Source organism: Grampus griseus (assembly GCF_964374135.1).
Source record: "Grampus griseus genome assembly, chromosome: 8".
In the NCBI taxonomy this organism is placed as follows: domain Eukaryota; kingdom Metazoa; phylum Chordata; class Mammalia; order Artiodactyla; family Delphinidae; genus Grampus; species Grampus griseus.
The window spans coordinates 80,825,868-80,850,436 of NC_139002.1; the positions used below are offsets into that span (position 1 = coordinate 80,825,868).

General features: G+C 34.2%; 1 protein-coding gene across 1 annotated transcript in view; it reads right to left on the bottom strand.

The window, feature by feature from the left end:
* Nucleotides 1–3,011: 3,011 nt before the first annotated feature.
* KIF18A (kinesin family member 18A) overlaps nucleotides 3,012–24,569 on the bottom strand; it is a gene marked incomplete at both ends in the record, with an annotated part of 70,319 nt that continues 48,761 nt past the window's right edge. Inside the window, 4 exons of the mRNA XM_082660962.1 lie at nucleotides 3,012–3,094; nucleotides 5,604–5,713; nucleotides 11,282–11,389; nucleotides 12,133–12,571. Of these exons, the coding sequence (XP_082517088.1) occupies nucleotides 3,012–3,094; nucleotides 5,604–5,713; nucleotides 11,282–11,389; nucleotides 12,133–12,571 (740 nt within the window). The remainder of the gene's footprint in view (nucleotides 3,095–5,603; nucleotides 5,714–11,281; nucleotides 11,390–12,132; nucleotides 12,572–24,569) is intronic.

Genomic DNA, 24,569 nt, shown 5'->3' on the forward strand with positions numbered 1-24,569 from the left:
TCTTCATGACCTTTTTTTTTCTTAGATTTCATATATATGTGTTAGCATACGGTATTTGTTTTTCTCTTTCTGACTTACTTCACTCTGTATGACAGACTCTAGGTCCATCCACCTCACTACAAATAACTCAATTTCATTTCTTTCTATGGCTGAGTAATATTCCATTGTATATATAGCCATTATTATTATTATTTTTTTTTGCAGTACGTGGGCCTCTCACCGCTGCGGCCTCTCCCATTGCAGAGCACAGGCTCAGCGAGCCCGCTCCGCGGCATGCGGGATCCTCCCCAACCGGGGCATGAACCCATGTCCCCCCCGTCGGCAGGCAGACTCTCAACCACTGCGCCACCAGGGAAGCCCATATAGCCATTATTAATCCAGAACATTGTTCAAAGGATGTTCTTAGGGATATCACCAGGAGTGCTTTAATAAAAGGATGCATTCTTTTTTGTATTAAATAAGAATATGGCCATATTTTCAGATTCATAAACAAGTGTACAGTGATGAAATGAAGCGATATCTGGGGTGCTTTAAAACACTCCAGCAAAGGAAGAAAAACAAGGGAAAAAAGGGATATTCCAGACAAATGTGGAAAAATTTGGTAATTGGACTCAGTATTATGATTATATGAGGGTTCATTGTACTATCCTCCAGTAAACATTTTTTTTAAGAGCTCGATGTTTCAAAGGAATTTGGGAGTTACTGGGTTAAACCAAGTAAGATTCTGACTGCAAGACTTCAGGGGCTTATACTGTCAGCGTGCATGGTCCGCGTCCTGGCGGGCTGCCATTCCCACTCTTCTTTGACATGGAACCCTTTCCTTGGCAGAGAGTATCCAGGTGAGCCATGTTCTGTGGACTATACTTTGGACATCATGATGTACAAGTTCTAGTGGATACTCCAAAATGTTCTCAGAAATGGCGTACAGTGTTAGTCAGAAGAGACAGCATCATCTAGGTTTTCTCTCTGATCTTTGATTTGCCTCACAAAAATTATTTATTGTCACTGTCACTAAGAGCAATCAATCTGTGGTAGCAGTATTTATAAAGTTCACACTTAAAAATTTTACAAAGATGCCCACGCTGCTTTCAAATGAGAGTAAAAAAACAAATTGCAAACCAAATAGTATGATACATTTTTTTATAAAAAAACAAGTATATAGGTTTGTATATGAATAAAATAAATGACTGGGCAGGGTACCTAAACTATTAGCAGTGGTTACAACTGGGGATGATATTGGTAGCGGGGGTGGAGTGGGGGAGGAGGAAGCACATTTTTATTGTTTACAGTTCTTTTTGGAATAACATATTGTTTTTTAACAAAAATAAAGATAAATTATTTTAGTTAAAAATCAATCTATGGTGCTGGGATAGTGGTCACCCTTAGAGGGAGGTAGGATACAAGAGAGGCTTCTAGAATTCTGATAATTCTCTATTCCTTGATCTGAGGGCTGGTTAGTGGGTTTGTTCACTTTGTGAAAATTCATTTAGCCGTATATTTATGATTGGTCTATTTTCTACATAAGTTCATTTAAAAATTGCTTTCTAGTGACTTATTAAATAGCACCTTGTTTTAGTTTAAATGCATGAATTTTTTCCTTATTCATATATTCCACAGTTTTCCTTTCCCACATTCATTACTATTTATTCTCTCTAATTTCCCCTTAATGTGGCTGCATTGCAAAGGCGTTGTTAGTAACTTTTACAGAAGGTGAAATCCCTAGCTGATAAAAATGGCATATAAGAAAATCACTCACGTCTTATGGTGTGAGGTGGACCACGAGGTAGGGTCACAATCCTGCTAGCTAGCCATTCATCAGTATGTGGTAAAAAGATTTCTTTTGAAACATATAATTACCTAAAATAGATGGAAAGGAATAATAGAGACGCTAATGTAGCTGATAAATAGGTGATACAACCAAAGGCCTAATGACAAAGGGAAAACAAAAATTGTCTATGGTTGTTCTCCCTACATCAGATCCTAGGTATACTTTCATGAATATGGAATTACGAGTGTCACAGTTGGAAGGAACTTCAAAGATCATTATTCCATCTCATACTTTCTCAACTAGATTTTGATTTGAAAAACATGACTGATAACAGAAAGGTCTAAAATTTGCAGCTGGTTGTTAAATGGTTGTTTGCTTTGATGGGACAGGTCCTAGGCCATATGAAATTAGAAGTTCATTTAACCAAATACTTGTTTTCAGAAGATAAACAAGGCAAACAGAGCAGGTGAACAAGGACATAAGATTAAGCTGCAGCTTCATGTACTTCCTATAGCAGAGAAAATGATTAAAACATCTTCTCATTATCATTAAGGAACCTATGGGTTATTTTCAGGTTTGGTTCTAGTGCCACATATCTTGAGCTAATCTGAAATACAAATATACAAAAGTAACATTTTATAAAAAATAATAGTTTAAGGTGTGTAAGGGGTAGTCACGAGACAGAAAAGCAAGCACTGTAAAATCTACATCTTTAATGTATCTAGTAGTGAGAAACAATATTAGTATTTTATTCATGAAGACTACTTAAATAATATTTACAACAACTTTATGGGCACATATATGTACATTTGTACATCAAAGTATTTTTGGAAAGAAAAGACCAAATAAATCCTGGGTCATAATTTTATCACTCCTAAATTTTCCTTATTTTTAAAAAACAGTAAAGATAATTTAAGTCTACTATTTTCTAAAATGTCCTAATCAACTTGTTGTAGCATAGTAAAACTGAGTTGCTACCATACTGACTTAGGTATTTTAAAGGGCAGCAAATATTTTAGAAACTTAAAACACACGTTTTCTGTTGAAATTTTACATTTGCTTAGAATACAAAAGCACAAAACAGAAGGAATTTCGTTTTCTGCTTGCTGAAGGTATTTGGGTAAACCTAGCTTTTAAGATGGTCTTCTTTCAAAGATTTTTAAGAAGTTTCTGAAAGGGTACTGGCAACAAACCCTTTTAAAAGCTGACTTGTCAATTTCATTTCCCTTGATTTTGAAGAGACTTATCTTAGATTTCCTTTTGAAATATTTCTTCCAAATTTTCTAACCATGCTTGGCTTTACTTTATGGATGTTTCTTTTATATTCTAGAGAAGAAATAAAAAGATACATAAATATGGTAAAAGTATCATTCAAAAAGAATTTTCACCATTTGTTAAACTTCACAGCTGTTAATTAACCTGATTTAAAACAGAACACCAACAAAGAAACATTAATACCCTTGGTTTGAAAGTAGAAATTCATTTCTCCACATTGTAAACTGAAGTTTTAGTGCGCATGTACGTACACCCCTTCCCCTGCCCCAAAGCTATCAAGTGAAGTCAGTGAATAAACTACCACATTTACTTCTGTTCTTGAACTAAGGAAAGACTACTTCTGTGAACATTGTTCCCTTTCTTTTGTGCATCATCAACTTTTGTTTTTCATTCTTTGGATTATTTCCCAAGGACTTTCAAACTTCCATATTTTTCCAATTTAGAAGTATCATTTGAGTCCAGTACTTCTTCTTTTTTTTTTTTTTTTTTTTTTGCGGCACCCGGGCCTCTCACTGTTGTGGCCTCTCCCGTTGCGGAGCACAGGCTCTGGACGCGCAGGCTCAGCGGCCATGGCTCACGGGCCCTGCCGCTCCGCGGCATGCGGGATCCTCCCGGACCAGGGCACGAACCCGTGTCCCCTGCATCGGCAGGCGGACTCTCAACCACTGCGCCACCAGGGAAGCCCTTGAGTCCAGTACTTCTTAATGTGCTGATCCTGATCCCATAGCTCTTTTTTCCTTTCACAGCTACCTCTAAAATGTCTTCCATCTATGTCCACTCTTCTGGTTCTTCTTCAGTGTTCACAATGATTCTCTACTCAACGAAGTGTTGTTACAAAAGGGGCCCACTGACTTCTTTATGGGTCTGTCTAATCTCTCATCCATTTTCTTGATCACATTAGGTTTTAGTTTTAGGGGCACATATTCTCTTGACACTATTTCTTATTTTCTCTAAATGCTCAGTAAACAGAGTTTCCTTCTTTCCCACTGATGTTCCTTTTTTTTTTTCTTTTTAATTTGTACACTATTAGTTGGAGTCAGCTGAATACATTCTAAGGAAGGCAGCCCCAGTTCTCTTTTACTTCTCTAGTAATTCCTGATGTGTATTTGGCCATTTTCACTTGGATATCCTAATGTACATAAACCATTATCTTCCCTTAAACTAATACCTTTTTCTAAGTGCTCCATTATCCTTAATAAGACAAAATCTTTCCTCTTTGGCAAGTACTGTAGTTTAGTATTCTCTCCCACTGTTTTCTCTATAGATTATTCATCTCTCTTTACATATAAGATATTTGATGCATTTTATACTATTCTTAGAAAATAAGCATATTAGGAAACCTAAGTCTCTATTATTTGAGAATTATCATAAATTTATTGTTTGGTTGCAGGATTATGACTTCCTGGAGAACTTTTTCAGAAGACCAGTGGGACAGTACATATCTACAACAACTGCATATACACAATGTTAAACATTATTAAATATGGCATGTTGAACCAAATAATCATAGTAAATTCTTCTTTTCAGGACTTCATTGTTTGATTTTTAAATCTGCACGAAAGACATTTCCACTGAGCTTAAGGTAAACAACTGCCACTGGGCACCACAAGAAGTAAGGATTTATCAATGCAGCTTGGCAAAGCTATTGAGAAATTTTATATTACTCTAATGAAAAAGCATTGATAGAAAAAAAATTAATAATAGTTTTCATGTTATTCTTAGACATACTCGTTATCTCATGAAACCCCTTTAAATTCCAAGTGCTATAATTATAAGTTCCTTTAGAGAAGAACCAAACTGGGTCTTAATGATCTTTATATTCATCACAGAACCTAGCACATAGTGACTGCATAGTAAATAAATACTTCCTGATTGAAGTCTTAGGAACTACAGTGTCAGAGAAACATAGGTCTGGACACAAAGGCCTAGGAATTGGTGGGTGCTATATACCTCTAGTTTCACTGAAGATGTTTCCTTACCATGGACTCATGTCACCTCCATATGCAATTGAGAGGATGTAATCACCACCATCAGCATTTTTTTTCAACTTGCTAATTGGAGTTAAAATATGATTGTAACTAGGTATAGACTGGAACCTCACAATAATTGCACAAATGAATCAGAGGCCAAATTATTAAAAATAAGAGGCTAAGAGAAAAATTTCAAGTGGATATAGTTTATCTGTAAAATATACTTAATCACTAACCTATTAAATAACATAGTTAATTATTTCAATTATTAGTTAAATTATTTACACACTCTTCTGCAATACGAGGCAGTATGGATAACAAAAAGGGTACAGAATATAGAGTTAGGAGATCCAGTTCTCGGTTCTGGCTCCATCATGAAATATCTCTGTGATCTTGGGTGAGCATGTTTTTTATTTTGTGTCTTAAGTTTTCTTATCTGTAACAGGGATAACCACACTCACCATGTACAATAATAAATGTGATGAGTACATAAAAGAGACTCTCATGAAAACACTGTAAAAATATGTAAAGTACTATACATATGTTAGTTAATCATGTTATTAAATATCAAAATAAGAGCTGAAACATACCCATTGTTGGTCTGTTTTCTTGGAAGTGCTTATCACTTGAATTATCTTGGTGAACACGCTTGGCAGATCCAGAATTTACCTCAGCACTTAGTGAGGTATTTGATGTAGAGCTTCAAGGGAAAATTTTTATTTTAGTAAAGTCTTTTTTTATATCTCTAAATTCAAATACATATTCTACATTCAATAATGATTAAAGAAAACGTGAAATACTAAAATATTAAGTTGTAAAATCCCATAGAAGTAATTGGAGATACTAAATAAATTTTTGGCCCATAGGGAAGTTTAGCAGTGTGTGATTTTAATGACGTTCAAATTGGAGATTATGAGTAGAGGTGTATGTCACAATTCTTTAACAGAGCATTTCAAGGTGCTGTGCTGGACTGCATGCAAGCACTGTTATTCAAAGTGTAGAGATAAGGAGCACATTGCAAGAGGTGAAAAACTAATCTCAGATTACCAAACCCCTAATCTGGGGAATATGAACAGGTGAGATTGTTTGCAAACCTTGTTTTTAAATCAAAGCATGGTAATAGAATGAGAATCTCTCTCTGATTATTGCAATTATAGAAAGTGAAATGAAAAGAATGACCTATTTTCATTTGTTTTGTCTTCAAAAATTTATATCACTCTCATGTTATTAATGGGTCAAATTTCTAACTCAATTTGAGTTGACATATTACAAAACACCTATTGTGGCCTCATGTCGCAGGATATACAAGTGAGTAAGGCACAAACAACCCATGTCCTGAAAACTTACATAATAGATATATGGTGGGATGGGGGAAAAATAGGACAAATACACAAAATAATACAAGGCAGAACAAAAAACAGCACCACAGGTTTTCAAACTACAAGAAGCCGCAGGTTCCTGAGTTCAGAAGAAGAATGAAAAATGGAAGATTTTGTGGATGAGATGAGATTGATCTGGGTCCTGAAAAATAGCAATCCAACCCTTCCCAGTCCTACAGAGGATCAAGTTTTAGCAGGCAGGATTGGAGGTCAAAGTGGGAGATGAACATCCCTTTCCACATTGATTCAAATAAGCTAATTTTAGGAAATTTCTGGCTAGTCAAGATATTATATACCACTTTACAAGTTATTAATTTACAAGATATTAATTTGCTTGTCAGTTGGATTAACAATTGGAGGTTTCCCTTTATGGCAACAACTTGTTCTGGTAATCCTAAACCTGTGGTAAAGTGATGTGGGTTTATGTTTGTGGAACAGGAGAATATGGGTTATATGCTCAATGAAACTAGTCAGAAATGGCAATTTAATATGTTAGCAAAGAAAAATGGGTATAAGCACAGTGAATGCTGGGAAAAATAAGTCAACCTATGTATCTAAATTTTCTAGAGCCTGTAAGAGAAATGATTATGGTGTTCATAATGATGATTTTGCCAGCTCTGTTCAAGAATGCAAATATCTTCCCAAAATGGTTACAGAGAAGTACTTGTGTTATGAAAGTAAATAAATTCAGTTGTAGAAATTTTCTATTCACAAATGGTGCCAAATAAACTAGTTACTATAAATCTATTTTGGATACTAAAACATACAGTTTTGATTATATATATATATATATCAGCTGTCTAAGGCAAAAATTCTTTTTGGGTCATTTGGTGATTTTATGTCTTCAAGTGTAAAGATCAATGTCACTGGTTACTTTCGATGAGGGTTGTTTTCCCTGCAATATATCTTAAGGTTTTCTTTATTATTTTATGGTATGATTCTTCACTTTGGTTAGTTCTAAGACCTTGTTTTCACTCATAGATTGTTTTTATTTGAAAATCAGGGTTTTGAATAAATCTATTTGAATAAAACTCACATTTCTAGGAATGAAATCAAAGCCTAATCAAATAAGTTATGTATTTATATATAAGTAAAACACACTCAAACATTTTTAGGATTTAGGTAACATAGTCAACTAATAAAATATTTAACATTTGTTATAAATTTGTTAGATTTATATTAGATCACAAAATAAAAAGACCTAAAATTGGTATGGGTACAAATTCAAATTATTTTAAAGACTGTTTTGAGAAGAAACCTACAGAATCTTCTAGTTGTATGCCAAATGTATTTCCATAACTATTAATAAAAGTTAAGATTAGTCTTTTGTTCCCTTACATAGGTATAATATTTTTGCTTGATAAACATAATGCATCTCATATTCTTTCAGTGGAGATAATTTCTAGTTGGAATCATAGACATTTTTCAAAATAAACCAAAGATGTATGTAGGTGTGAGACCACTTTTGAGTGCCAAGAAAGACTGTGGAACAAACAAAAAACCAACCAACCAACCAGACACAAAAAAAACAAAACCCCAAACTAATAAATACAATTTATAAGAAAAAATTTACATATATATTTGTGTATTTGGTAAATTGATACATTTAGTTAAAATAGTCTGTTACAGTGATTATATAAATTGAAATGATTACACATCTGATATTCTCAATTTCAGTAGTTACTAAAAAATTCAGTCTGGTAGTTTTCTGGAATATCCAGTGCTTCTAGATGTTATTTTTTTTTTCTTTTGAGAGAAAAACTGATAAAAAATAAAAAAGTAATTATATACATGGAGCTGTTCCTCATTTTTAAAAACCATAACAAAATATACACACATCTAAATATGTACATAAAGCTGTTAAGTGGAAAATACCAGAGTCCATTACTCTCAAGCTCATGTAGATTTAATTGGGGGAAAGGAAGATTCTTTTAAAAAGTAATTATGTACATTTCTAGCATTAATCTCTTTTAACCTTAGTTAATGGCAGGATCTAATTATTGGTACCAGAGGGAATGTAACAGAGCAATTAATAGGCTATGAGAAATCTTACTTTCTTTAGTTGTCCTTTAATTTTATTTCGGAAGCCCTTTAACTCATCTAAACCCACTCCAAATACACAATTTACATACCAGGACATTTCTTGAAAAATCATTTGGTTTTGATAATGACTCTGTTTACATTTAAAAGTTATTCTTAGCTATAAACTTTTGCTACATCTTAGTTACAACAGCAGAGCATGCTACCAGTGAAGAACAAGGAAAGTTCCCAGCATTAATTAAAGAAAAGAATAACATGACTCACACAATGAAAATTAGTGACAAGATGGGTAAAACAGACGATGGTGGTTAGCTAGGCTAAGTGACTGATTCCCATATATGACTAATTGCACAATTCAAATTTGTGACACAGCAAAATACAAAATTGTAAATGTCATGGATAGTCAGAGACATTCAGGAAAAATCAATCCATGAATTTTAAACATAAACATTTCAAGACTCCACTGGTACTTTGGACAGATGCTAAATGCAACTATGAGATGATACTCTATGTGGCACAAATAAATAGGCTGTTTGTAAATTTGTTAGCACTAGCCCGGATGATAACACGTCCATGGTGGAATATAGGAAACTTAAAAAATAGTTATCTTAAGATTGTATGCTCTTCTCTCCATAATCACATGTTAAAGAAAAAGAGGTAAAGCAAGTCAGATCCATTTTACAATTTAACCATTCACTGTATCTTGTCATTGCATTCTATGCTACAGGATATAAAGACTATATAATGGGCTTCATGTCATATAACTCAATATATTTAAGACTTTTTTCCTTGTCTTTAATTTTTAGCTGTTTTACTGCTATGTACCTAGGTATGTTTCTCTTTGTATTAATGTTGCTTGCAGTTTGCATTGCTTCTCAAACCTGTGATTTGCCAACTTTGGTCAGTTTTGGAAAATTATTAGCCAGCATCTTCTCAAATACTGTTTTTTCCCATTCTTTTTCTCACTTCTTTCTGGGACTCAAAATACACATATGCTAGACCTTTTTAATTGTGTCCCATATGTCTCTTTTTGCTCTTCTCTATATTTTTATCTTTTTATACTTTTGCAATTGGTTGAATAGTTTTCTATTAACCTATCTTACAGTTCACTAAACTTTCTTCTGCCATGCCTAATCTGTTAAATTGATTTGAGTTTGCAATTTCAGTATATTCTATTTTTCAGTTCTAGAATATCCATTTGATTCATTTTAATAGAATCCAGTTCTCTGGGAAATTATCATCTATTTTATTGAACTTAATCACAATTAAATTTTTAAAGTCCCTATCTGATAATCTCAATATCTGTATCACTGCTTCTCTAATTTGTTTTTTTCTCTTGATTTTCAGTCATTTCATCCTGTCCCCCGGCATTCTTGGTAACTTTTGCTTAAGTGCTTATAACACTGCATATGAAAAACTGTAGAGGCTGGAGGTGGTATATTCTTCAGAGATGATTTAATTTTCTTCTGGCAAGTAGGCAAAATAGAGCTAGATCACCTTGATCCAAAATGGGATTGAACTGGTCAAAGGTCTGTTTCAGGCTTTCAAGAACCAGTCTATTTCCAGTTTGCCCCACTCCTACCTAAAGCATAGGCCTTCAAAGATTTCAAATAAAATCCTGGGCGTTTAACAGGGCCTTTTCTCCATGATGATCCCTAAACAACAATTTTTGTGTCCTGGTCCCATGAGAAGGTCAAAACTCTGCTTATTACTTTAGCCTCTTGGCAGCCACTTTTAGCTGGTTTTGTGGCCTCTTATTACACAGAGTTTAGAAATTGGCCAAGACCTTGAGGGCAAAAGCTACACAGATTTTGTTTCCCTAGCTCAGTGAGATGTTGATAGCTATAGGCTTCCATTTTTGGCTTGACCTCTATATTTGATGCCATGAACTGGCAAATGCTAAATGGAAAAAAAGAGGCAGAGAAGGTCTCGTTCTCCACAACTTGTTTTCCTTTCCTCTGGGATCTTAGACCCTCAAGTCCTGGCTGTGTTGGTTGTTCCCGAGTGCCTTCAAGCAGCTGTTAGTTGAATTTTATCAGTTTTTATAATTGTTCCTGATGGAAAACTTGGTCTGATACAAGCTACAATGTCATAGCCAGAAACAGAAGTCTATTCACTCATCACATTTTAGTCATACATCAAAATCCATTAAAATAATATAATTTTAGGACTGAAGAAATTCAGTAATGTCTGGAGGGAGAAATACCAAATGAGTAAAAATTGTCAACAGAAGAAAACTTAAATGACCTTTCTGAAGGCCAGAAGACTTTTAAATTCATTTTTAATAATCTGAAATATGGAATACTTTATACAAATATCAAGTGAAATATTTGGGCTTTATCAAGATCTCCCTTTGATAATATAAAACTAGTGCTGGGACTTCCCTGGTGACACAGTGGTTAAGAATCCACCTGCCAACGCAGGGGACACAGGTTTGAGCCCTGGTCCGGGAAGATCCCACATGCCACGGAGCAACTAAGCCCATGCACCACAACTACTGAGCCTGCGCTCTAGAGCCCGTGCGCCACGACTACTGAGCCCGTGCGCCACAACTGCTGAAGCCTGTGCGCCTAGACCCCATGCTCCGCAGCAAGAGAAGCCACTGCAATGAGAAGCCCGTGCACCACAAAGAAGAGCAGCATAAGCCCGCGCACAGTAACAAAGACCCAGTGCAGCCAAAAATAAATAAATAAATAAAACTAGTGCTGCATTCAGAGCAGTTTACTATATGTATGCTTAAATGTGAACTGACAGTCTAATTACAAGAAATAAAAAGAGCTGTAGGAAACAAAGTATAAAGATGATCTTACATGTGTATAAAGCCTGAACCAGTTTATGTTTAAATGTACCTTGTTAGTTTCCGTTTCCTTTTGGCAGCAGCAGTCATTGCCATGTAGGATGGTACTATGCTTGGTATAGGCAGAGAATGTTTAGTTGAGAATGAAGAAGGGGCAAGCCTGTATATTAAATAATGAAAAATAAAAAGTAATTTTGATTTGTACTATGGAGAAAAAAGGGGGCATACACTTCCATAATTAGAACATCATTTTGTCTTAATACATAAAGGAAAACATTATTCAATACTATAAACTTCCCTTGATTGCCTGGGCTTTTCTTTTCTCTTTTTTAAACCATAGATAGATTTCTGCATTCCCACAGCATAGAAAGGTGAAGGTATCATTCTTCCCATATTTAGATTAATTGTGAACATACATATTAAGTGAGAAGGATATGTTTTTGCTTGGATGACATGCAGTCAACCATACCTTAGACTTACGACTATTTCAGAGTGAGCTGAGGTTTGCTAAACATCAATAGAAACTGTGGTATTTCCTTTAGTGAAGATATTAATGAATAATAATAAACAATTGGTAATCATCCACTGATGGCTTGTAACATCTTAACTTTGGAGTATGAAGAACAAACTAAATATATCTTAAGGTCTCCTCTAGCCTAACAAGGGTCAATCAACTTAAGTTTTAAAATTAAAGACTTCACAATATTGTGTTAGTGGATTAATATTTAGAGAGAAAGACAATTAAGATTTAATGAAGGTAAAAACACTGACTTTTTGTAATCAAGATAGCATACTTCATCTGTGAAACAGATCTTAAATATACCTACAGAGGAAAAAGAAAGCTAATAGTTTAAAGGCTATGTAAATAAAACAAAAGAAGAATTGGCAAATAGTCCTGTGTACCTTTGTAAAATGTTATTGTTTGGTAGTGATTCTTGTTCAGGTAATTTACTTTTCAAGCTCTTGGTGTCTTCACATATAACAAATGTAGACTCCAAATCCTCCTGGCCATATTCTTTTCTCTTGCTGAGAGGGATATCTACTTCACACATTTTCAGAGAATTATCACTGTTTGTATTTGAGTTGATGGCCTGAAAACTGGTAGTATGTGATGATGATTTTAATAAGGTCACTGCAGATGGATATTGAGAAGTTTTTCTACAGTCTTCTGGAGTATACACAATGGGTTGAAGTTCTTTGCTGAGGGAATCATTGAGCTGCATATTTTCAGACAGTGTAGATTTTTGGGGATGTTTTGCTTTCAAGGGAGAAGGCATTAATTTTCTTCGGGTTCTTTTTTGTGGAGGAATTTTAAGCAGATTAGATTCACTCGGAGATGTGCCTGTTCAACAAAATTAAAAAGAAGTTCAATAATGTTGCCTAAATAGTTTTCCAATAACCTTACCAGTTAAGAGAAGGAAAAAAAAGACCCCCAGTAATAAGTATATTTTCTGCCAAATTGATAAAAATTTAAAAGAAAATAAATAAGTTGGAAAGAAAAAAGTTATTGCTAATAACGTTAAAGTTAATAAACTCATTATAAAGAAATTCTACAACAGAAAATAGATACGAAGTAGCTAATATCAATATTATAGATACAGCTATCTTGAGATATTGGGCAATTATGAAAATAAACTGCATCCAGTAAATGTATACATTTCTCTAAGGATCTGCACCTGACCCTCTTATTCTATACTCTTATTTCTTTTCTTTTTCTTTGTTTAATTGAAGTATAGTTGGTTTACAACATTGTTAGTTTCTGGTGTACAGCAAATTGATTCAGTTTTATATATATATTCTTTTTTGAATTCTTTTCCATTATAGTTTATTATAAGACATTGAATATAGTTACCTGTGCTATACAGTAGGACCTTGTTGTTCACCTATTTTACATACAGTAGTTTTTAATCTGCTAATCTCAAACTCCTAATTTATCCCTACCCCTCCTTTCCCCTTTGGTAACCATAAATGTGTTTCTTATGTCTGGGAGTCTTTCTGTTTTGTAAATAAGTTTATTTGTATCTTTTTTCTTATATTCCACATTTAAGTGGTATCATATGATATTTGTCTTTCTCTGACTTACTTCACTTAGTATGATAATCTCTAAGTCCATCCATGTTGCTGCAAATGGCATTATCTCATTCTTTTTTTATGGCTATACACTCTATTTCTAATTATCCTCTTGCCACTACCTTCTCAGTCACGTGGGTCCCATATAACTAGATTTTTACTTTTTCCTTGCATTTCCCAATCTTCACCAATCCTGCCTCTTTTACACTTACAGTTAAAACATAATTCTGATCATGTCATTCCCCTGATTAAAGATGTTTAGTAATCTTTAAACAGAAACATAATGCCCAGAGATTTTTAGTAGGGGAATTCTTGTTCCTTGCTCCAAAATTAAGAGACAAATGTTTTGTTTGAACTTAAGTGTGAACTCCCACAATACTAGACATGCTTAAATATTTAAGTACATAAAGACTTCTCACTTTCTTTTAGTGTACAAAATAATGACTTGATTACATATATAACAATAATCTTGATCAGCTCCAGTGTACTTATGTTGCATTTTTTAATTAATATATTTTTTTTTCTGCTTTGCCTATTTCATTCTGGTAAACTTCATGGTGCCTGACACAAAGTAACTCTGCTTGGAGTGTGCTGTCCAGGGAAGAAACTGTAATGTGTATTTCTCACCATGTTTTCAAATCAGGCAGTAAAATTCCCAATTGATGTTATATTTGCTTTACAATATAATAATAACTTAAGTAACACTGAAAGCTGAATAAAATAAGTGCTGTGTATTTCAATAAAGCAATTCAAACTTTCAACCAAGTTAGAAAATACACTTATAACAATCAGCAACAGTACATGCATTATTCTTATTACATTAGTTGACAGTAGACTCTGCTGTGGCTAGGTTGACAATTACCCTCTAGGAAATACAATTTAAAAACAGGAAGAAAAATATGATCCCTGTTCTACTAAGGAATTTTACTTTTCTGAGAACTAGATAAATGAGATCCAGATCTTAAAATAATTTTCCACTCCCTTTAACATGACATTTGTCAAATTTTCCATTACCAGATATTTTTATACTAATGCTGCAGTGTAAAGACAGTAACTTTTCTCCACTGTGCTGCTACCACCAATTTGGTGGCTATTAATAGCTGGAAGATTAACTTCTTTTCCCAGGAGAGGGAGCAGGGGTATGTAGAGGATAGAAAACTATATCGAGGATAGAAAACTGAATTGGGAGTCAGGAGACTTGGATTCTATTTCTGGCTTCACCAACAACTCACTGAGTGACCTTGGGCAACTCACTTAAGCAGTGTGGGCATTAATACCCCCTAGAAAAAAGGGGATACTATCTTTCTATGTACAGGGATTTTCTAGGATTAGATAATATCTATAAAATACTTAGAGCTCAAGGAAAGGCTCTAGAAATATAGGCTTAAACTGTTAGCATTGTGATGTTCACAGGGTAAGCTGTAATTTACTTTCCAGTATTCCATCAATACCCAGCACATCATTATCACCAAAAGAATATATTTCAAACAATATATTGTTTGAATATATTTCACTTTCAGTTTATCAGATATCCAGTTTATCAAGGCTGATGATAAACTGTAATATAAACCCAAGGTATTGTGAAAGCAAGCACATATAAGTGTTATTTGAACATGCAGGCGTCGTAACAACATTCTAAAATTTAGAACACAATGGACCATGAAACCTCAAGGGATAAGGATTATCCAGAGTAACTATTTTTCTTGTGCATATCTACGGAGGGATAATCTCTGGAGTGGCAGTGGGCAAATTCCCATGATGGTGGACTATGTTTTCTCCATTGCTTATAAACAGCATGAAAAGTGGGGGGGTGTCTTCCATAACACACCAAAAAAAAAAAATCTACCAGTTCTTTGGGATAATCTAAACATACATCCAATATCAAATTTTGGTATGATCAGACTAAGTAACAGTTTGCAGTGAAAGCAATAGTAATCTTACAATGACATTATCTTTAGCTATAATTCTTCTCTCCTGATAGGATATGATAACTTGAAGGAGAAACATGAAGATGCGGCCGATAATGGACTCACATACCACTGTTTTACTGGACCTGAAAGGAGATATGCTACAGACACACAGCATGTACAAAATACAAATCCAGGGGGTTCTTTTCTTTCTATCCTCTCAGTTATTAAGTACAGATAAAATAAAAAGAGAGCAGAAAATACATGGTCAATTCAGGACTACTTAGGCTGACTAGTTGCTAAGAAAGGTTCAGAAGATAATCAGAGCAAAATAAGATTTAAAGGCTTAAATAAAAATTAGACAGTCAATTCACTGTAACTGTAAGGGGATAATGATTCCATTTATTCCTGAAGACTAAAAGAGCACGATAAACAACATGAGATTTCATTTTGAATATGATATTCAGAATATATAAATACAGCTATATAATAAATAGTCATTCCCCTTTAGTTAGGCAAGAATACTTGAAGTGGGTATGGCAAACTGGAGGGTGCTGGATTAGAGGCTACAACAACCACTGGATATGCTAGGTCTATGTCTATAAAAGAGATCTGTTGTACTTTTCCATTAGAGGATGTGCAGTAACTTTCCAGAAAAGCAGGCTTGGGGAGTCTGTAGTTTCCCTTGATTCAGCCTGGGAAAATACTATCTAACAAGATTCTGTAATTCTTTGGCCTACAGAGTGGAAATGACAAAGAAGGAACCTGGAGGAAGATTATAATTCCTTTAAAAAGGGCCCATAAAACGAGGAAAGGAATCATGTAGTTAAGGACTTTCAGAACAAGGGACTCTAATAGGTAATGGTAGTCAATGAAATACCTCAGCAATAGAGGTGCCACACAGGAGGTGACAGGACATTAAAAATGCATCGTTATAAGGTAGGCTCTTATAAAGTGGGATGGAAAAGATTGGCAGCTGCTTGGGAGGACAGCAAGTCTTCTCTCCAGGGTCTCTCCATCTAAAGAACCAGCCTACTACATCATATACTAAGGATAGAAGGTAGCCCGTATCCTATGTTCCGAAAAATTTTATTTCTAGACCATGTCTTGGAACTTTAATTCTCCAGCACAGTGTAGGTGTACTGCATTTCTATTGCTCTGAAATGGTTATGATCCATGGTTATGTGAATATGACTTGTTGAAATTCATGTCCAAATAATAACAATAACCATAACGTCGAGACCTTTAAAAGAAGTTACTACTATTATTTTCAATACAGTATCAACGTTTATTTGATTAATGATAAAAAAGGCTGTAGTCAGCTATGGAACAAGAAGAACAACCTAAGAGGACTGCATGTGCATAAAAAGATTCACTGTTTGTTCATTCATCTAGTATTAAGCACTGCTATGTTCCAGACCTTTTCTAGGTATTGAGAATATAGCAGAAAACAGAACAGTTAAGAATTTACATTTCTGAGGGGAGAAGGCAGAAAAATAAATTATCTTAATACGTTAATAATGATATATGAGCTGTAAAGACAGTAAGACAGAAAAGTGGAGTAGAGGGTGATGGGAGATAGGAGGGGTGTGGTTTATGATGGCCAGGGAAGGTGATTCTAAGAATGGGATATGTGATCTGAGACTTGAATGGCTATGAAGGAGGCAGGTCTACAAAGATCTGGGGAAAGAGGCAGAGGAAACAGGAAGCGCAAGACCCAGTGGCAACAATAAATTTGTTGAGCTCAAGGAAACGAGAGAAGGCTAGTGTGACTGAAGTGTAGTGAGTTAGAGGGAGAGAAGAAATGAGAAGCTAGAGATATTGAAAGAGGCCAGCCTGTGTTAGGATATATGGATAAGGGCTTGGATTTATTCCAAGTGCAAAGGGATATCTGTGGAGGATTCTAAGCATGGTTATGATGTGATCTGATTTACATTTTTAAAAAAGATTGCTTTGCTTACTGTGTGGAGAAAATATGAATGGGTAAGAGAGGAAACAAGGAACAAGAACAGTAACAAGACTATTGCTATAGCTCAGGCAAGAAATAACAAGAGCTTGGACTCGAGTGGTAGTAGTAGTGATAGATGTGGGAAGGGTGTGGTAATCAAATAATCAGATAAAAATTATATAAAGTAAATCCAGAATGTATGTAATAACATACATAGGTGTGATGAGGTATCTGACAATCAGGAACAAAGATAAGGAGTTCACACAAAGGAGTAGTATATATTAATTTTATACCATTTTACAGAAATTGACAACATTCCATAAAACCATGAACCATTTGACATGCACAATTACAGAGAAGTTCAAAAGGTCCTAAATATCATCCCTCAAATTTGGCATTCTCTTCTTACTGACATTACCTGCTCCCAGCCTCCACTCATCAGGCTTGAAGTCCTGTCCCCTTGAGGAGCTCTGATCCAAGTGAATTCAGGTGTCTTAGAACCTGCCTCCTTCCCTCTCTGGTCTCTTTGGGGTTTGAGGATATGATTTCTTAGTTAGAGATGATGGGTGTTATTATCATGCTGGGGTAGGGAAAAGGAAGGAAGGAGAGTGAGGCTAAGTAGGAAATGGTTCTAGAACAAGGGTGGCAGAAAGAAGAAAATTTATTGAAAATGGATTTTGGCTCCTAGGAAGTTGTACGAAAAGCAATGTGAGGGGAAGATGTAAGTTAATAGAGTGATGGGAAAGGGCATCTACTTTTAGGTCAGGCACTCTACTTTCTCATCTCTAAACACCCTCAAACAACTGAAACATTTATCTTCACTTCCAGACATAGACATACTGCAATTTCAGACACAAGCGCTGACTGCTTCACTCCCAATATCTTGTTAATTATCTTGAACATTCAATTACTTTAAAAGGAGCCAATGCATTTTAAATCCATGTTTAGCGAAGCCTTGAAAATGCAAAATGTGGTCTTGTAGTGAATGCATTAATCAAGTAATATATGATATACATGATATTAGAACCTTTTCTTTTTGGTAGGGGCACAAGATAGAAAGGCACTGAATACTTAAATTGCTCACTAGAAGATCCAGTCCTTGGTTGGCTCCGCCTTAAATGTCTCGCCTTAGAAACACCCTTAGTACAAGAAGAGATATGAAGGTTAACTTTGTAAAAGAAAACCAGTTTTAACCAAGGTGGTAATCTGAGTAGAGGTATGTAGCTCCCCTTCCAGATTCCCTTTAAAATGACCATATAATAGAAATAGGAGAAAACTTGCTCTAATGTTAGTAATAAGAGAAGAGTATTATCTGCACACCAGGACAGTAGAGGACCTTATGAGAAATACTGTGTAGCTAGAACTGGAAAAAAGGAAGGCATAGAGAGAATAACTTATAATTTCCCCACTTCATCCTTCAATGCTATCCTTGGGAGTGAAGTAAAAGGCACTGGAAGAATGTCACTGAAGTTCCTTAAATGAGGAACAGGGATGAGGGAGTAGATAGGGTAGGAGGAGAAAGGGTGAGACAACACTATGAGATACAGTGAAATGACAATATGTGAACGCTAGCAGCAGCACTAAGAGGCCCTAAGATTCAGTCCTGGTCTAGCTGTCTCACCGTAGAAAGGAACACTGAACAGAAAGTGCCCAACCATGTGGGCCTTGCTCCCAGCACTGGTGGCAAAGAGGCAAAGTTTCTACCTGAGGCTACCTGAGGCTCTGGTTTCTTTTCTACACTCCCTGGGCTGTGAGATCCATGAAAAGGAATGCACTTCCCCCATATCTCTGGACCTTACTATCTACTTGATTATCAGGAAGTTAAGGGCAAAACCATACTACTAATAAGCACAGAGGAAACTCACTGGACCAGTAAAAGGATAATACAGTATAAAGGAGAGGCAGAACTGGCACACAAACTCAGGCCTTCTGATAATCCAGAAGCCACGTTTTACCTACACCAAGCTCCTACCACAGGGAGAATTTAATCAATTAGGATAATGGCTAAATAAAACATGGGATATACATAATTACACGGTTATTTAAAGACATATTTTACAGATTATCTGATGATTTGGGAAAATATCCCATGAAATGAAGCAGTAAAGAAATTTAAATACAGCATGATCCCAATTTTGAAAAAAAAACAAACAAAAACCCCATCAAAACCAAATCAAAGCATGTACATACAGACCCCATGAGCGAAAAGGGGGTGAAAAAGTCACAGAAAACAGAGCAGAAGGAAATATGGCTCATTAGCTGAAAGACCGAACTATGTACACAGAACACAACCAGGGTCACCAGATATTTGAGAGTATGTCTTTCAACATGATAATCAAGACATATGACTACACACAGGAAAAAAAAGTGAGAGGAAATAAATGAGTATATTAGGATAACCATAATTAATATCTTCTGAGAAATGAGACATTATTACATTCATGAAGCAAAACCAAAGTGCTATAAGAAGAAACACTGAATTTTAAGAAAGAGTTCTTAGAAATTTAAAATGAGAGGAAAACAAAATAAAAGTAAAGGTTCTAAGATAAAGTGGAAGACACCTCCTAGAAAGAAGAACAAACCAAAAGAGGTAAATACTAGAAAACAGATAATAGAATTAGAGGATCAATCCAGAAGATCCAACATCAGAATGATAAGTGTTCCAAAGACAGAACAGAAAGAAGGGCAGAAACATATTATGGAGGTTTATGTATGTAAGCACGTGGAAGTGCTTGAATACATATGTGAAAATTTCTCAGAGTGAAAGGATAAAGGTTTCCAGTGCAAAAGGCCCACAAACTGTTTAGCATAATGAACTTAAAAAAGACTAACACCAAGGTATAGCATTGTGACATTTCAGAATACCAAGGATCCCAAAATCTTGCTGGGAGAAAAAGTCCCACACAAAGTATGAAGAATAAAAATGGCATGACAGTTAATGGCAACACTGAAATCTAGAAATCAATGGAGCAATGTCTTCACAGTTCTTAGAAAAATTATTTCCAACTTAGAATTCCATACCTAGTCAATCAGAAAATAAAAATATTGCTGTACATCCAAGGTCTAAAAAAATTTTACTTCCTATGCACCCATTCTCCAGAATTTATTGGAGGATGAACTTCCGTAGAATAAAGGAGAAAACAAGAAAGAGGATGGGAAAAAAAACAAATTCTACATACAGAAACCATAAAGCTGTACAAGAAAGAGAATTTATACACTTCGTAGCTCAACAGAGAACGATATTTACTTGATAACACTCTGGAGATTTATTTTTAAAAAGGTGAAAAACTCTTTTGGCAAAAAGGGGGACAGGAGGAAATGTATACACATTGTAAAGGAGTTAAATCCTTTAAAATAAAATGAAATAAAAGTAAGTAGATAACATCTAAAATTGGAAAAATATAAACAAATAAGAATTAGCAGTATAAATTTTAAATTTAGAAATTAGGAGGAAAAATCAAAAGAAATAGCTAAAAGGTGAATAAGAATTGGGAGTGGGCAGCAATAGGGCAAGGAATACCTACACAAATATTATAGTACTTGTTAGCTTTCTAAATTATGTGCAGGTATTACTTTTATAAAAATATAAACTGAATTTTAAAAGGAGGTGGAAGTGAAGAGGGGGAAAAAAGGAGGGGGCAGGGGGAGAGGGGAGAGACAGACACTCACACACACACGCACACACATGCAGAAGCTTTTAATGAAAAGAAAAATGGTTAAACTTTGGGGCTATAAAAGGAAAGAGCAGTCCAAAATCACATCTCTTGCTTGTCCTGGGATAGCTTTACCCCAAATCTGTGGTCTCTGAGTGGGGTCAAACTAGCCAAAGCTACGAGTCTAAACTGAAACATGCAAGCAGATAACATGAAATGGAATTGGCAATCTAATAGAAGGGCAAAATGAACATTCTAGGCCTAGGGAAGGTGGGAAAGATCTTTTATTTAGCCCCATTCTCCACTGGCTTATCATCTCACTCTCCTACTTATGTTTTCCCTAGCATGCAACAAAAAGAAAGGCAGAACAGTTATCTACCTAGTAATTTAAAGAGGGCCAATAAAAATGTGAATCAATCAGCAAAAATAAATCATTCAATATGGTGAGAATGAGCAGAATGGATTTAAAGTCATGAGTCCCAGGAATGAAGGAAAATTCCTCTTCTTCAGGGAAGAGGTAAACCACTTGTGAAATCTGAACGTTAGCATGTGTAATTCTGTTATGCTTTAAAGTTTATAGCACATAATAAATAGTAGAAATAAAAATAAAGCTTAGATAGCAAAAATTCTAAGAAATGAAAGATATATTTTGTATGAGGACATGGATTTAATCAGTTTGCTTTCAGATATTTTAAGTGTCCTAAAGACCTCTAGCTTTAATGATATTTCTTATACCTATCTTTATCTTTACACTTAGATTCCATACGAAGGTAAGATATACTTTAATTTCTTCACAGGTCTGTTGAGATATTCAGATGATTAAACAGAGAGGATAAAAAAAAAAACAAAAACAAAAAACAGAGAGGATACCACTTTAAGGATCAAGACATTTTCTATTACTGTTTTCAAATTAACTAGAATACATATAATTCTAAAGAACAGTTTGGGAACTTCCTGGAGAGAAAATGTTCATTGAAAAATAACTTTGGTATTGCTTTACTTATAAAGGTCTAACATAGTTATCTTGAAATTCAAGACGATCTCTTAGGGCTTTTTAACACCTCAAATAGTTGAAGGCACATATTAATAAAATAACAATATAATGCACCCTATTGTTGTTTTTATAGTTATGAAGTCTTTTAAGCAAAAAATGCATAAACAATGCTAGAGATTTATTCATCAACTCCTTTAGGGAAGAGGTTTAGGGAAGAGGGTAGGCAATGAAAGTTATATGATTAAATAATATAACTTTTCAAAATGACTATGTCCTACAATTTAGACCAGGATTTGAAAAGTGATCAGAGACAGATCAGAGCTAATGAGAGATATAGAAAAGTCTCTCTTCTAAACCCTAGGGTAAATTTTGCTTAATGAATCCAATCCTAGTCTTTGTAATACTTAACCATTAATAGTTTAAGAAATATCTTAAAATATTTATATGGTGCTTTAAGGCATCATATATACAGCTGAAAATGTGCATTTCAGGATAAAGTGGTTTAGTGTTCTATTTATCTGTTCCTACATTATGGCTAGAGATTCCCGCTTCAAAAAGTTTGTTTACTGTAAGTCCATAAAGAGACTTAAAAAGGAAGTCAGAAAAAAACATTTGTTGAGACTGCCAAGGTTTACAAGCCTTTCAAAGTCTTTTAAGTATTAAAACCACTTTCAAAATTAACTCTAAATGCAAGTGCTAAAATTGTGGATAGTGAAAAAATACAATTTTCATCAGTAGTATTCCAAATTCTAACACAATGTTACCTAGATTACAACATAAGAACGTTAACATTTGTGTAGTCTGTGTAGCATTTTATAGAATAAAATATGCTATTAATATAAGCCACAACTTAATATCAAAACAAAAACAGTAAAAATAGTAATAAAATTAGAATTAATTTGTCTGATCACTAAATTATATTTGCTAAGTGGTTAAAAGAAATTATGAACAAATATTTGATGACTGGTTAAGTGGTTAATGAAGAAGTAAACACAGTTTAGATATTAACCTGCCATTTGCCATCATTCCCCCAAACTTCTGAAATTTTAAGGAATATGATCAACTAATGGCGGTGCAATAAAAGCAATAAATTAGATATTTTGACTTTGTTAGTGAAATACAGGAGAGTCTCATAAAGAAATATATGAAAAAGACATTTGAGAAATTGCCTACACCTGAAGAGAAACATGTAAAAATGTATTTACTGGCTGCATTGTTCTTTAAGTTATTTAAGTCCACTTGTGAGCATAATCTAGTTTGCTTCATTATTTCAATCTTTCAAATATTTCATTTCTCCAAGAAGCTTATCCCACAGATTTGATTTAGGACTCTAAAATATTTCCAGTAGAAAGCAGGAAAGAGTTGTTTCATGTCTGTCTTTCTAAAAGTAGTTTTAAGAAATGTCAGTATATTTTTACTTTTAAAAGATTTTTTTTACAATATTTATTTTTTTGCTTATTTTAAAAAATTTCCTTAACGAGGCCATAGGATTAAATGTTACATATATTAATATAGGCCACTTCTTATATGATCCTACTAATACACAAGGATATTATATAATTTAAGATAATTATATATTATATAATATGCTAGTACATTAGTAGGAAAAAGAAAGAAAGTGGTGGTGTAAACGAGCTAAATCTTCATCTCTTAGAATGAGCTGATAATACCTAAACATAGATGAATCAATAAACAGCAGTAAGTATACTGTTTAGAATTTGTTACACATCATCCAACATGCATTTTAATAGAAAACAGAAAAAACAGGCTTGTTTTGTCTGTTTTCCTAAAAGCAGTTTTAGGAAATGTCAGTATATTTTTACTTTTAAATGAATTCTTTTAATTCTTATTAGAAATGCCCTTAAATCAATGCATTATTAACAACAAGTCACATCTAAATAATTTTAAACCAATGCCCATTACAGAGGAAAAGGAAGTTAAAACTTACACATGTTTCATAGTAGCAAAAAAAGAAAGGCCCAAGTAATAGAAACCCTTACTTTATAATATTCTTACATCATCATAAAAATCATATAGTTTAGCAATGTATATAGTTTTTACTGAATTTCCACTTTAAAATGGTCATACTAATTCTTGATTAATTATAGGCCACCAGGAAAATCACAGTGGGGTTCATCTCAAACACAGAACCAGAATTTAGCACTATATGATCTTAATGTTCACTTAAACTTTCCTACTTTATAATTTGTTGCTCACAGCAAGAAAAGTGATATGCTCATATATCAATCATATTTGTTGTTGGCATAACTAAAGTCTCTTATTGATTTACCAGGGGCAAGTCAGGTAAAGAAACCAAGCAATACAAAGTAATAACATATATAAATATGATTATAATGAAGACTTAAAAATACAAAATTTTCTTCACAGACCCAAAAATATGAATAGAAGGCACTATACCATTTCAACCCCTCAAAACTGAGATGTCATCTACCTACTACTACTAGAAGAAAGAAAACATAAATGTGAATTAAATAGATAAATACCTTTATAATTTAAAGTTGGGTTACGTAGAAATTAACAACCACCATAAGTAAAAGAAAAATATGTATCATATATGGCAAAGTGTTTAAAGCTCTTGTCTGTATATATATGTATATCTATATATATACATATGTGGTCATCTATCTATCAAACAAAGTAAATAAGGAAAATGAAAGATAATAGAAAAATAAGACAAAGGAGATAAACAGGTAACTCAGAATGAAATACAAATGGACAAAAGCACATTAAAAAAATATTCACCTTCT